The 13,538-nt window shown below is 35.0% G+C and overlaps 2 protein-coding genes across 3 annotated transcripts; one reads left to right on the top strand and one right to left on the bottom strand.

Annotated features, from left to right (window-relative positions):
• Positions 1-895: 895 nt before the first annotated feature.
• On the bottom strand, positions 896-7,570 carry LOC104888216 (RNA-binding KH domain-containing protein RCF3). 2 transcript variants are annotated; one of them, XM_010673112.4, is made up of 8 exons: positions 6,125-7,570; positions 4,855-5,322; positions 4,410-4,658; positions 3,513-3,767; positions 2,217-2,314; positions 1,967-2,075; positions 1,747-1,873; positions 896-1,474 (listed from the first exon to the last, which is right to left on the bottom strand). In XM_010673112.4, the coding sequence occupies exons 1-8, from the start codon at positions 6,887-6,889 to the stop codon at positions 1,455-1,457; spliced, it is 2,091 nt and encodes a 696-aa protein (XP_010671414.3). In that variant the 5' UTR covers positions 6,890-7,570; the 3' UTR covers positions 896-1,454. The 2 variants fall into 2 exon arrangements, with proteins under 2 accessions (XP_010671414.3, XP_057249488.1); XM_057393505.1 differs by having other exon boundaries at positions 1,967-2,081; positions 6,125-7,569.
• A 2,902-nt stretch (positions 7,571-10,472) lies between these two features.
• On the top strand, positions 10,473-13,377 carry LOC104888215 (hypothetical protein). The gene is made up of 4 exons (XM_010673110.4): positions 10,473-10,585; positions 10,744-10,791; positions 10,892-10,954; positions 12,894-13,377. Exons 1-4 carry the CDS (start codon positions 10,526-10,528, stop codon positions 13,224-13,226), a joined length of 504 nt encoding a protein of 167 aa, XP_010671412.1. The 5' UTR covers positions 10,473-10,525; the 3' UTR covers positions 13,227-13,377.
• The last annotated feature ends 161 nt before the right edge of the window (positions 13,378-13,538 follow it).

Here is a 13,538-nt window from a genome sequence, read left to right as displayed (position 1 = left end):
TCTCCAAGAATTTTAGTGTCATGAACATATATCTTGCACTCATTCTAATTACAGATTTTTTATTTCACTTTATCGAGTGTAATACCGGATGCAAATTAAAAGAGGTTTATTTTAATCTAATGTTTTGCTTAGTCTCTTTCTATTCTTTTTAAAAAAAAACCATTAATTAGTCTTTCGTCTCTTCCTCTTCACTAAAAAATTTCAATTCTTATAATTTTATTAAGCACAGGACCGTAAATTATATACGAGACAGCCCTGCTTGCAGTGTTCGCTGACATTATTGAAAACCAATTTCTCCACAAAAAAAACACTCAACTTGGGACCTGTTTCGTCTTGTTGCATAACTCATTACGTTAGAACGTTGATCTTTTGCTAACAATAATCAACTCTTCTACATGAAAATATAATTTACTTCATATTATAGATAAAGATTTGAAGTGTTTAATAAGATTGAGGCTAAAACTTTTATATATAGAGGATATTAGATGACATTTCGTAAAATTTGGGTGACTTGTTAGTATTCATACGAACTTTCATAGAAGTATAAAAATCGCAATATTTTGACCCCGTAAATTACTACATCTAAAAGCTTCAAACAACTTAAAAAATTTAAAGAATTGCTGTTTTAAATAGAAATAATAATTAAATACCTTTTGGTAGTAAACATTTTGATATTAAAGCATTTATAAACCAGTAAGCATTCATACCAAGAGATTCATTAGTTTTTCAAGTTTTTCGGGTGACAAAGTATAGAATCATACAACTTCCCACAAAATGGACGAAGTTCTTTTTTCCGATTTTCCGTGCATAAGGAAACCTCGCTACATCCTGCAATTAATCAACAATATAACAGAGTATCTGCCTTCAAAATCTCCTACTATCTTCATACCAGATATACATTAGAATACAAAATACTCTATTAATAAATTACCTCATACATCCAGTCAAAATGTAAATCAAGCAGTTCCATAACAGTAATGAACTCTGCTGCTAGTGTTACTCCAAATTACTCCGAATGAGTAAGTTTAGGTGAATCTTCATCCAAAGCTAATTGAAGCAACAGCACATTTCAAGCGCCATAACGCATCATCTGACTTCCGATTTCACAAGGAGCTATAAGACATCAACCATGAAAACAAAATGATACACTACTAAACTAGAGTGGTACAGAAATAAAATAAGTACTATTACACTGATGAATTCAACTTAACAAAATATCTAGAAGATCCAAAGGGTAAATCTGAGAGCATTCTGATACATATTTACAAACAAAATAGACCCTCTGATTTCCTAGCTTCCAGAAAACTCGAACACCTAAGTAGTTCTCTATGGAAGCTTAGGGTAAGAGAAAAGATGCTCAGAGGCCTGACCAAAAACTTGCTGAAAAACAACAGCAGATGGAAAAGTGAAAGCGCTTCCCATGTCACTGGATGCGCTCATCACGTTCATCCACCTCAAGGGCCATCTTCTTGAACTGATAAAAGTAAAACACAATCAATTAGTACAATTATCAACACATGATCAAAGGTCTCAGCATATTATTAAATGGCTTAAAAGATATTTAGCAACAACTGCAACAAGATTAATGTTTTAGGCAGGAGTAAGTTTATGTCCCTTGATGGGTCGGGTCAAAGTCTCACAGATGATTTAATGGTAGCCATGTAAAGTTTCTCATTTCCTGCCACGGAATAAAAGAAAAGGGTATGCTAGTCACATGCAAGGGGTTGAAGGTGGCGGGAAACTCACTGCTCAAGAAAAAGCCCTGAAGTAAACTCTGGGCTCTCTCAGCCTGCTCTGGAGATCCCCTTATTCTGATGACTTTTTCGGACCCATCAGGCTCATCGTCTATCAGAGTAACATTAGCTCCAGATAACTGCACATTTATATTTACTTACCGGTTTATACAAGATCATAAGAATAAAGGCAGAGTTTAAGGGAATAAAGCAAATGCTTAATGTGATATCACCTCACTAATTTGAGCCAATTTGTTTTTAGATTTCCCTAGAAGCCTTGTAACAGCATATTCTGGTATGACAACTTCCAGAGTGCTCCTAGTGACCATGGGTACCTGAATCCTGCCACTAAAAACAACAATATGCATATTCATATACAAGCATGAATATCTTTTATATCTTTTAAAAGTGAAAAATAAACCTATTAGAGAGCCTTTCTCGTAAGTTTCTTGATAAAATATTAAGGAAATCTGATATCTGAACCTGTTCAAGTTGGATGGTGTATCTTCACGGCGGCTGCTGGCACTATCTTCACGGCTTTCATTCTGTCTTGATGTTTCGCTGCTTGACAATCCAACATCCTTCAAGAAAAAAAGGTTGAGATCCATATAAAAAACATGGTTAAGTTCAATGATCTTTAAGTCATGCTTAGGACAATAAAAATATAAAATAAGGCCTCAAACTAACAGCTGAGCTCCTGCTCAAACCATGTTCACAGTCGAATCACACTCTTTGAAAATGAGACAAAAGATACATGATCCTGTTGAGATAGAAGAAAATTCGGAAGTAAAGGAGTTTAAGCTGAAATGTTGGAGTCAACAATCTGCTTTACAAGACAATTACATAAGTTTCAGCTGATGCATACACTGGAGGGATCATCTCCAAGCACATAGCTTAAAAGAAGTTACAAAAATAACAGGCGTGTTTTGGTGGTCTTCGACAAGGGAAGCAAGAAAATAACTTCAAAAGCTTGAAAGTTTTGAGATTTAGAATAGATAGAACTTTCTATTAGGGACAAAAGCTGGGTTCTATGCCTTCACATGAAAGCCTTCCAGAGCAATCTCGGAAAAGGAGATGTGCTTCTCATTTTTGCACAACGATTTGTAGCTCGTACAATAAGCCAAATGAGATTTCAAGAAATGAAATATGCAATCCAGAAATGCACGAGTTTACAAGGAGATGTAATTCTGTGAAGACAATGGTCACATGATGCAACTAATTTCAGATTATCAATAGCATTAGCCACTAGGCCCACTAGTCTGATAGTCTCTCTGTAAATAAATTACAAGAAAACAACAGAAGGGGAGCAAATTCAATACCAAACTTAAACTAACAAGAAACTGGTGGAGTGACGATTATATCACTACATTATGGATGGACATAATCAGGCAGACATCAGCACCTTTTCATGCTAACATGATTCCTTTGGTTAAGCACAGATTCTCTAAGGCTATAACCAGGAAACAAAGTTGAAATACAAAGTACTGTAACATACGTCACCAGTAAAAATTTAGCTTTTAGTATGCCTTATTCCAGTCATTGTATCATTGTATTTGAGCTAATGCACCAATGTATTTTGAATATTGGCAACCAGTTCGAGATATCACATGGAATTGCCAACAAAGTGATATTCCATTTATATCTGAACCCTATATATTCTTAGGACATAAACATCTAATATGAATTTTCTCCTTTCCCTTCCTCGCTTTAAAAGATTGCTATTTGTTCTGTATATATCCATTTTGGAGAGTGCTGCACAAGAGGCTAGAATCTACATACCTTATTTGGTTGTCCAGCGGTAGTAGTGTGCACACTTTGAGAAACTACAGCAGGAGACTCGCTAGCCACTGACTCATGGGCTGGGGCGGAATTATTTGCTGGTTCTGTCCCAGAAGGCCCGTTTCCGAAAGAACCTGGAGTTGGGTCAGGTGGTGGTAGCATATCCCTCTGGAAGAACTCCTTGTATAAATAGCTCCTGAGTCTTGCGGTCACCTCAACAAGAGCTTCACGAGCTGCTTTTATCTCTCCCGAAATCTGCAAATGACACAAGCAGCTGAGAAAAGGTTGTACGTGCTAGAGCTCAGAGTTTGTTCTGTGCACAAAGGCCTGGATGATAACCGAGAAATAAGGTTCTTCACCTGAAGTTCACATATCTTGGAATTATTCTAAACAAATTAATAAACAAAGGAAACACTGTCTAAATCTATCATGAGAAACATTGATCATATTCGACATAAAAAGCACTAAAGAGTAAGGCCCTGATCCTCAAAGATGTTACAATATCAAGCCATTTCTATCCCTGCTACAGAAAAGCAGCAACGAATTAAAAAGTAATTAAGAGGCAGAGGCTAATGACAAAGAGATCAATCTGCTTTATCTGCAAAGAAACCTTATTGTAACCTATTGCTTGTTCAGATTCTTGATCAGTATATTGTGTTCATCCAAAATTGTATCATCGCAAAAATTCTATAATTAAGAATTCTCAGTTTTTAGGACTCCTATGAAATCAGTACGGCAGAGTTGATAAGACATTATCAATCATGGTGCCATAAGAGCAAAACTGATGGTAAATGCATGTAAAACTGATTCTTTCAGACCATTGAAAAGCATTAAAAACAAAACAGAGATCATAAACCATCAACGATTATAGAGACATCTAGAGACGTATATACTTGCCTGGACAAGCTCATCAGAGCCCGATATGAATGCTGGAACTTTTTCTCTAGGTAGGACTTCTACATCTGCACCGGTTAATTTTTTCAGCTCCGATAACAACCCATCTCCTTCCTCTAGGCATCTAATATCACTCGCCGCAACAAGCAGCCTCGTAGTGACAATATTATCCTTGTCTGGAACCAAATCTACAATACGGGTCTGAATATGCAGCAATGCTTCCTGAGCTGGAAATAGTTCATCATCAGGCCCCTAGACAGGTCACATGAAACAGAAATCATCAGATAACTACTAAAAAGTCATAATAACAGTAACAAGACAACACTACCCATGCATCAAAGTAGAAAGTCTGAGATAGCTGGAGTGCGAATAACAAAGAGAGACATGCAAAAAAAAATTAAAAAAAAATCAAACAAAAAAAATTAACGCCAGATGAAGTATATAATACCTCATCGGATGAGATAATAACTATGCGCTCATCTGAACCATCAACTACTTCAGAAACCTTAACATCCACACCAATTTCATTTTGAAGAATATCCATAATCCCATTGGACTCCCCTACCACGCTATCAACCCTATCGTTTGGGCAAAGGATTCGAAACACAAGGTCTTCAAAAGAGGGTCGGATATTTTCAGTACGGTTAGCACCTTCAGACTCATACATATAACCTCCTGAGCGAGATGAATAATTATTTCCCCTACTATTGGAAGAATTGGACTGCATTCGGGAATTGTAAGGGGAACCATCCATAGATGATCTACGATTCATATGATGAACGAAGTCTTCTTCAACAAAACGATCCTCTGAGGTATTTCTCCCCTGGTACTGACTGCGATCACGGTGCTGGCTCTCTCTCAAGCGTGATGAAATAATAGCTATGGCATTCTTTACAGCATGCACATCACCAACAACCTGAGATGTCAAAATGGTCAGTATATGGACAAGTAGAGATAAACAACACCCGACGAAATGCAAGGCCAATTCTATTCAGGAGCTTGAAATTCCTTAGGCAGCACAGAGGACAAACTAAAATAGAGAATAGGATGATAGTCCTCTAAGCATCGAAGTGGAAAAGCTATCTCAATAGGTCTACCTACCACAGACGCAAAGACTTCATGGCTTTAAACCATATACATCGATGGCAGCATCAGCTTAATAAGTCCTACACATTTACAAGAGACGACGAATGAACTACCACACCATCAGCATTATACACCTAATAACTTCTATAATCAGGTAGCAAAGGTAATCAAGATTCTTTCCAGGTTTCTTAACCATCCATCATATGGCAATTCGATCATTCTGTATAGAAGAACTCTTAACAACACAAAGGAGCTCTTTGGACAGCTTGGAATAGTAAAATCGTGATACTTTCCTTCAAAAGCAATAAGGTAAGGCGCTGAGGAGCGAGAAGTAAGGACTGTATTTGATAATGTACATTGGTTTTATTTCCAATAGCAAAGAGAACAGCAATTGTCCAAAGTTAACAGAGAGCCATAATCCTAACAAGTTGAGGGGCTATAATAACAAACACTATAAATAATGATAAACACATCCTGGTTCACATCAACAGATTCCATGAAGTTGCAGTGAAATTGAAATATCCTCAGCGAAGTTCCAGTCAGTCAATGCACATGTTCAAGAAATTGCAGTGAAAAACAACATAACAGTGATAATGTGATATGATTATGATTTATGAATACAAGGATTAAACCTGAACAATCTCCTCTCCCATGGAAACACAACGAGGCAACGAATGATCGCGAGGGAGAATCCTAATCTGGGTCTTAGTCTCAACCCTCATTTGCTCAATAATCTTCCCCCCTTTCCCCAACAAACTCCCAACATGCATCCTTGACACAACCAACCTTGATACGACCCTCCCACTGTTATTCCCACCACCACCAGCACCCCCCATTGCACCTCTCCCAGGACCACCATAATCAACCTCCCCCTCCACAAAACCTTCACTCTCAAGTATCCTATCATGGATTAAAAACAATGCCTCTTGCGCAGGCGAAAATGACGGCATTCTCCCATCAGGGTCCCTCCTCCTAGTATCAGAAATCTCAATTATCCTTTCCTCATCACCAGGCATTAGCTCATGTACATTGATCCATGCCCCAGTATGCTGCCTTATGGCCTTTATTATACTTCCTGACTTCCCAATCACTCCTCCTGCCTTCATATCATGGCATAGTATCCTATAACTAGTAGTTACCATCGACGAATCCGAACCCTTCCCTCCCATCCTCCCTCCTCCACCAGCACCCCCACCTCCACCTCCTCCACCTCCACCTCCACCTCCACCAAACCCCCCCCCTCCTCCCCCGCCTCGATGGCGGCTGCTCGGGTAATGGTGTTGGCTAGGTGCAGAGTTGTTGTTGTTGTTGTATCTTGGTCTTGTCCTAGAAAATGGTTCTGGGTCATAGTCTTGGTGGTCATAGTAGTAGCTCCTCTTAGATCTTGATCTGTCCATTGTGACTTGTGTAAGTGTCTCCTCTTTTCTGGGTCAGTCCCTTAAAATTTGTCCACAATAGATACTGTTAAAACTGTCCAACCCCTCTTTCAATCAAGAGGGTTTTTTTTTTCTCGCCCAAATGCTAAATGCTAAATGCTAAATGCTAAATGTTGTGTGTTCAAACACCTCTTTTTCACAATCTGTCCTTTTAACAAAATCAATCAGATCCCCACAATTTGCTAATATGTAACCAAATTAGCATCAGGCATTTGTGTAAAATAGGTCAATAAATCAAATCCATCACCATAACATAAATCACTCTAATTTCATAAAACCAAATCAAATTTCCCTCAAATAAAATCGTCTTCTTCCTCAACTTCTGCTCCTACTTCTTCTGCTGCAGCTGCTTTCTTCTTTTTCAGCAAGATTTGAAGAAAGTTTCAATCTTTTTTGATGATTTTAAAAACCCTGCTTTTTCTTTTGTTTTCTTAAGCACACATACACTCTTTTTCTTTCTCTCTCCTCAAGAAGTATGAATGTATGATATCTGAATCTGATAGAAAAATTGGGGTTTTGGGTATTGAAGAGTAGAAACCCTAAAGTTTAGAGAGGGAAAATTGGGTGAGTAAGAGAGAGAAAATATACCCTTTAAAATCTAACCAAGTTAGCTTAAGTGGGTGTGTGTCACGATTTGCAGGGGGACTCGTGCAAAGCTTTTAACTGTTCTTCATCAGTGTAAAAAATTTCATAATGTAAGCATGGAATTTTACATATTATACGTTTCAAAATATGAGAGTAAACGACATCGTTTTGAGGTTGTGAAATTGTACTTTGAATGTAATTTTTGCCATTGATTTTTTAAAGGGGAGGGAATGAATAATACTCTAGATTAATCATGGCAAGAAATTATTGATATTGGGATTCTTAGTTTTGAGGTATTTATTAAAAAAAATGATGATTTAGTCTCTAATTAACTGGAACCCTAAAATCATCTATAAAAAAGTGTCAAAAAGTAAGAATATTTAATTTTCATAATTTATCGTTAATGATCATCTTTCTTCTTCCAGTGAATCTTGGGTTACAATTATCAATTATGATATTTCTATTATTGTCATGGAGATGCTGTTTAAAATTCCATCAATTTTTATAATCTTATAGATGTACTAGGTTATGTAAAATAAATTTCTCCTGAAAAAAAGGTTACTGTAAAATAAATAATAGTGTCGGTGTCAATGAATAATAAATAAGTGCATAATGTATTTTTATCACAATTAGCATCATTTTAAATGCAATCATCACGTAATTTTCATTTGTTCGTATCACAACCCTTTCATTTTGCAATACAATGTACGTGATGATCAAACTTCAAAATAAAGTACGTTTTCAATTTTCAAATCCTTGGATTTTCAACACCAAACTACGAAGATTGTAATGAACAAATATGTTTTTGCCAGTTATTACGATTGTTAAAGACATTTTGTGAACTTTGTAGAATCGTTGGTTTGATTTTAGCACTACAATGGATGTTGTTGTTTTTTTAATCCTTGATACAAGTTTCAACTCATTAATTGACCTACATTTATTGGCAATGCTAAAATATTGAGTTGGAGATGTTTATTAACAAGTTTTTTCCACTAATTTGATGAGTATAATGCATCTTATAGTTCAAACACTCGTATCAATCAAACCTTCTATTATTTTACCAGTGAAACTGTCCTTAGAAACAAATCATCTACTCCTTATATGAAATTAATAATTGTGCATTATTTTGTTTATAGATTTACATAAAATTGTTGATTAATTACATTTATATGTCGTACTTCTTTCTTTCTATATTTATTTTAATATTTGATATGAGATGTAACATTAAGTTCTCTTTAGTTGTACTTGTCATAGTTTACAACTTTAAATGCTTTTAAATATTTTTTTAGTATGATTTTTAACCTATATACAAACTTAAGGGGTAACCAAGGACCAATTGAGTATAACAAATATAACTGAAAAAGCTAATCAAGTTGTCGACAAACAATCCGAACTTTAGTCATTCTCTCACTCTCTCCTAAGGACTAAGAATTGTTCAAGCATTGATATTCATTCCAACAAGTAGTCAAGCACCGACTAAAACGATGCAATATACTATTTCCGTCTCAAAATACTCTTAACACTTTTATTTTTTTATCTGTCCCATAATACTCATTACACTTCTATCTTGGGATATAACCCACTATTATTTTAATCACTATACCCTTTAATTATTAGCCCACATTTTCTCTCCTCCAAATTTAAATAATGATGACACTCTTATTACCTACCAACTCTACCCATAACCCACATTCTCTTTCCTTACTAGAAAATAATACTAATTTTAGTAACTACTAACTCATATCACATCTATTTTTCAATAAAATAACAATTGATAACCAAACAATAACTTATCATTTAAAACTATGTGCTTTGATAAGTGTCAAAAGTATTATGAAACGAAAAGAGTATACTAAGGGTATGTTCTCTTCGGCATAAAACAGCTGAACTGAACTGAACTTATTGGAGCTGAACTGAACTGAACTGAGCTGAACTTATTGGAGCTAAACTGAACTGAACTAAACTGAACTGAATTGAATTAAATTAAATTGAATTAAACTGAATGTAATAAATATATAAATAATATTTTAAACAATAATAATATGAATATTAAATAATAATTATAATGATAAGTAATAATAATGAATAATAATAATAATAGTATTTTGGATATTTTAAATAATAGTTATAAATAAATAATATTAATAATCATAAATTAATAATAATAATAATAATTAATGATAATAATGATAATTAATAATATTATTTTATATTATTTGTATTAATATATTAATACTTGATGATGATATATAATAACAATAATATCTAAGAAGTAAAATAATATTACTATTTTAATAATTAGATTTAATAATATAAAAATATTTAGTAATAAAAATAATGATTGGGTTGGACCGCGAAATTTACATCATAAACCGTCTTGACGCGATTTGATTGGTTTATGGGCTAAAAAAGTGGGTTTATTTGTGCTTCGACCTAAACCATGTTCTTCCGAATAATAATTGTAATAATAATGAGTAAAGCTATAATAAACAAAATAATATATAGAAATAATAATAATAATAATAATAATAATAATAATAATACTTAATAGTAATGATATATATTTAAATAATAATAATAATAATAATAATAATAATAATAATAAGAGTAATTAGTAAAATAAATTATACCAACATAATAATAATATTTAACAAAATGGTTATAAAAGAATGGAGCTGAACTGAACTGAACGGAACTGAACTGATTGGAGCTGAACTGAACTGAAATGAATAGTGATATGTGAGAGTAAAAGTATTGTCAAGAGCTGAACTGAACTGATATGAGCTGAATTGAACTGAACTGAACTAATGTGAACTGAATTAAACTGAAAATAAGCTGGGTAGAACATACTCTAATTCAACCTTTTTAGATGAAACATTTGATTATTTTAATCCACCAACTGAATAAATCAAATGTTGTACTTAAAAAAGAGAGGAAGTAGATAATTGGTGTACGAGGGGATAGATAAATATTAAAACCTCCACACAAAATTTACACCATAAGTCCATAACCATGTCTTTCTCTTTCTCCTCTCCCCCCTTCAGTTCATTACTTCCATTCTCTTCTTCCCCAGTAAGGTCCTCTCTGTCTCTCTTGAAATTTTCTTAAAACTTATGTAATTCTTCACCATTTATGTGCATACAAAACTAAAACTGGATTATGTTGTTTAAAGAATCAAAAATAGTAATGACCCACCTTTTTTTATATCTGAATTTTGGTTGTTTGTGTAGAAAATTGAAATTGGACCAATAATTTCGAGGTTTTCTGTAAGGTCACAGGTAAGTAAAAAATTATTAATTTCCCTAAATTAAAAGGGTTTTGTTGAACTGGGTTTGCTGAATTTTGTCTAATTTAATTAGGTTTTTGTCCAAAATGTAGGCCCCACCGAGATCCCGGAGTCGTAAACAAGGTGGCCGGCAGGTATGGCGGCGTAGAAAATTGGTATGTTGTGCACTTTTTAGTTTTTAACACTTTATCTTCATTAAATTTTGATCTTTATTTGTGGGGTTTTTTTTTTTTCTAATATCCCTTGTACAAGTGGGGGAAAATTGGGGATCTCACTTTGCGAGGGAAAGAATCGAACTCTTGTCACAAGGGTAGAAGGAGGGTCTCCGACCAACTAGGCCAACCTTGTGGATACTTTGGAAGGAAGTAATTGGAGTAGAAAATTCTTGTAATTAATAATATATGAGTATATGACTTTGAATTAGTATTCAAGTGATTGGCATGTTGCTAATTTCAATATTGCTGAGACTAATATTCTAGTTTGTAAGATTTCATATTAGTTTGAACTGTTTTCAATGCTTACTGCTTGCTTAGTTATGTCTGTTTCATGTGTTAGCATTCCAACAGCTGATATTTTTGTACAACATTTTTTTATTTATTTTTGATTAGGAAATTAAGTCAGCCCAAGGGCTAACCCCTACAAGGCTAATAGCCTGTAGGAAACACCAACACATTGGCTAGTAAGGCATGCATAGCATGCAAAGGAAATACCCCAACATAATGCTGGGAGTAAGGATCGAACCCCTGACTTCAGGGGCCAAGGGGGAGCGCTCTATCCATTTTTGTACAACATTTGTGATCCCGTATACAATGCTTGTGAGTTGTGACTCTGTAGCGTATGTTTATCGAATATACAACCATAAAGTGTTATGAACAAAGAAACATTATAAGTCATGATGTTTAAAATATGAATTTCTCCTATGTCATATCCGAACAAGGGAAAATGAACTTCTCATATACCTTTCCTCTAAAGTCTAAATCTTGCTATCCAAACATAGTGTAAGTGACCCCCGGGAGGGGGAGGGATTTCTTAATTTGAGGAAAGAAAGCCGAAGTTTCCATCATGTGTCTTATCTTCCTTCTAAATGGATAACGAGGTTCGCTAGCTGATTTAGTTGAATTAGATTTTCGAGAGGGAGATTCTGTTCGAGCTTCAAATTGATTTCCTCTAAACTAAACAGAACCTAAGTGTCAAATGGCATGTTTGTGAAAGGTCAGGTGCATCTGCTTTAGGTTCAAATTGAGAGTCCATCTTGACCTGACCAGATTATTTGAGTGACTCTTTCTAAAGCTTATTCTTTTAAGAAGCTTATGTACTTTACGAATGAAGTAAATGAAAACCTATTAACAAAATCAATCTCTTTTTTGTTTTTTACAGCCTTTGAGGGTTTGGTGGGGTTACTGGGGTTGCATTGGAGACTACATAGTGTATAGAGTGTAGATGTTAGGTGCTACTGATTGAAGGTTATTATTTGAATGGTGAAATATAGACTGTAGTTTTTAGGTGCTAATGTTCTAAGATTATTATTTGAATGTGAAATATTAATTTTGGAGAAGGTTTGATGAACTGTATTAGTATCTGTAACTGTGCATTGATTTGGGCAATATGCTTATGTAGTTATGTCGACCATGTGAGAGATATCTGAGATCAAAGAATATGAGAACATCATCAAACTGTAGTCCTCTTTAGCACTTATCAACCCGATTTGTATTTGAGAGTCACATTGTAGGTTTGCAAGATATTTTATCACCAGCAAAACTAGATTGCAAATGCAATAACTGGCCAAAGAGTGCATGGTTCTGCTTGTCCTCCCTTTTACTATGATTAGGTGGTTATAGTTAAGAAGCTTGGACGTGACTCATTTGGAATTTCCTGGCATTATTTGTTATCAAATATTCTGATTCCTCTTAATGTTTCTGCATCATTTTCCTTGTCTTACAATTGCAGTTTTAGGACCAACAAATCTTAGTATAGTAGTATTTGCACTTCTAATGTGAGTTTAGAGTTCTAAGTGCTAGGGTTAGCTTTGAACCTAATTCCATAAAGCCATTATCTGGATGTTGATGAGAATTTTGTTGTTTTCCTTTTGTTAAGACAAAGAAAGATGAGTTTATGGAAGCCAAACTGGAAAGGATCCCTTTTCTCGAGGAGCAAATGAGGAAGGTACATGAAGGTGGAGGGGTCTTGGCGGGGGATATAGACCGGCTAATGAAATCACAGGACAACCGCTTTGAATTTGTGAATGAGATAGCAGCTGAGGCCACAGCATATGTTGAAAACAACAGAGATGAGTACGGGGACAAAAAGGCCATCCTTCATGTACTGAGTAACCGTATGAACGACGCTGGATTTGTTCGTTCTGAAGGTTACCTGGAGACTGACCCATTTTTGCCCGGTCCTACTTACCTCAAGATCAATCATTATTAACACAGTTTGTGTTTGTCAAGTTTACGTTCTCGTGGGTTAGTTCTTAGTGTAATCTTTAGCAGGTTAGAGTGTATTATTCCTTGCTGTCTGAATTTATAGGAATCAATGTGGCGGAGTTGCATTCTATTTAATGAAAGCCGAGTTATATAAATTGCATTACCAGCTACAATAACTGAATAAACCCATTTTAACTGATGATTGTTTCGCCTAATGGCCAGACTTGATCCCTTGGTAGATGAGGTGTGGCATGCAACTCACCATGCTTCATCTGAGTTTCTTATCCAAAGATGTTATCTGTAAGTCTGACCAACA

This window comes from Beta vulgaris, chromosome 3 (assembly GCF_026745355.1).
Source record: "Beta vulgaris subsp. vulgaris cultivar EL10 chromosome 3, EL10.2, whole genome shotgun sequence".
NCBI classification, from domain to species: domain Eukaryota; kingdom Viridiplantae; phylum Streptophyta; class Magnoliopsida; order Caryophyllales; family Amaranthaceae; genus Beta; species Beta vulgaris.
This window is presented reverse-complemented; position numbering and strand designations above follow the sequence as displayed.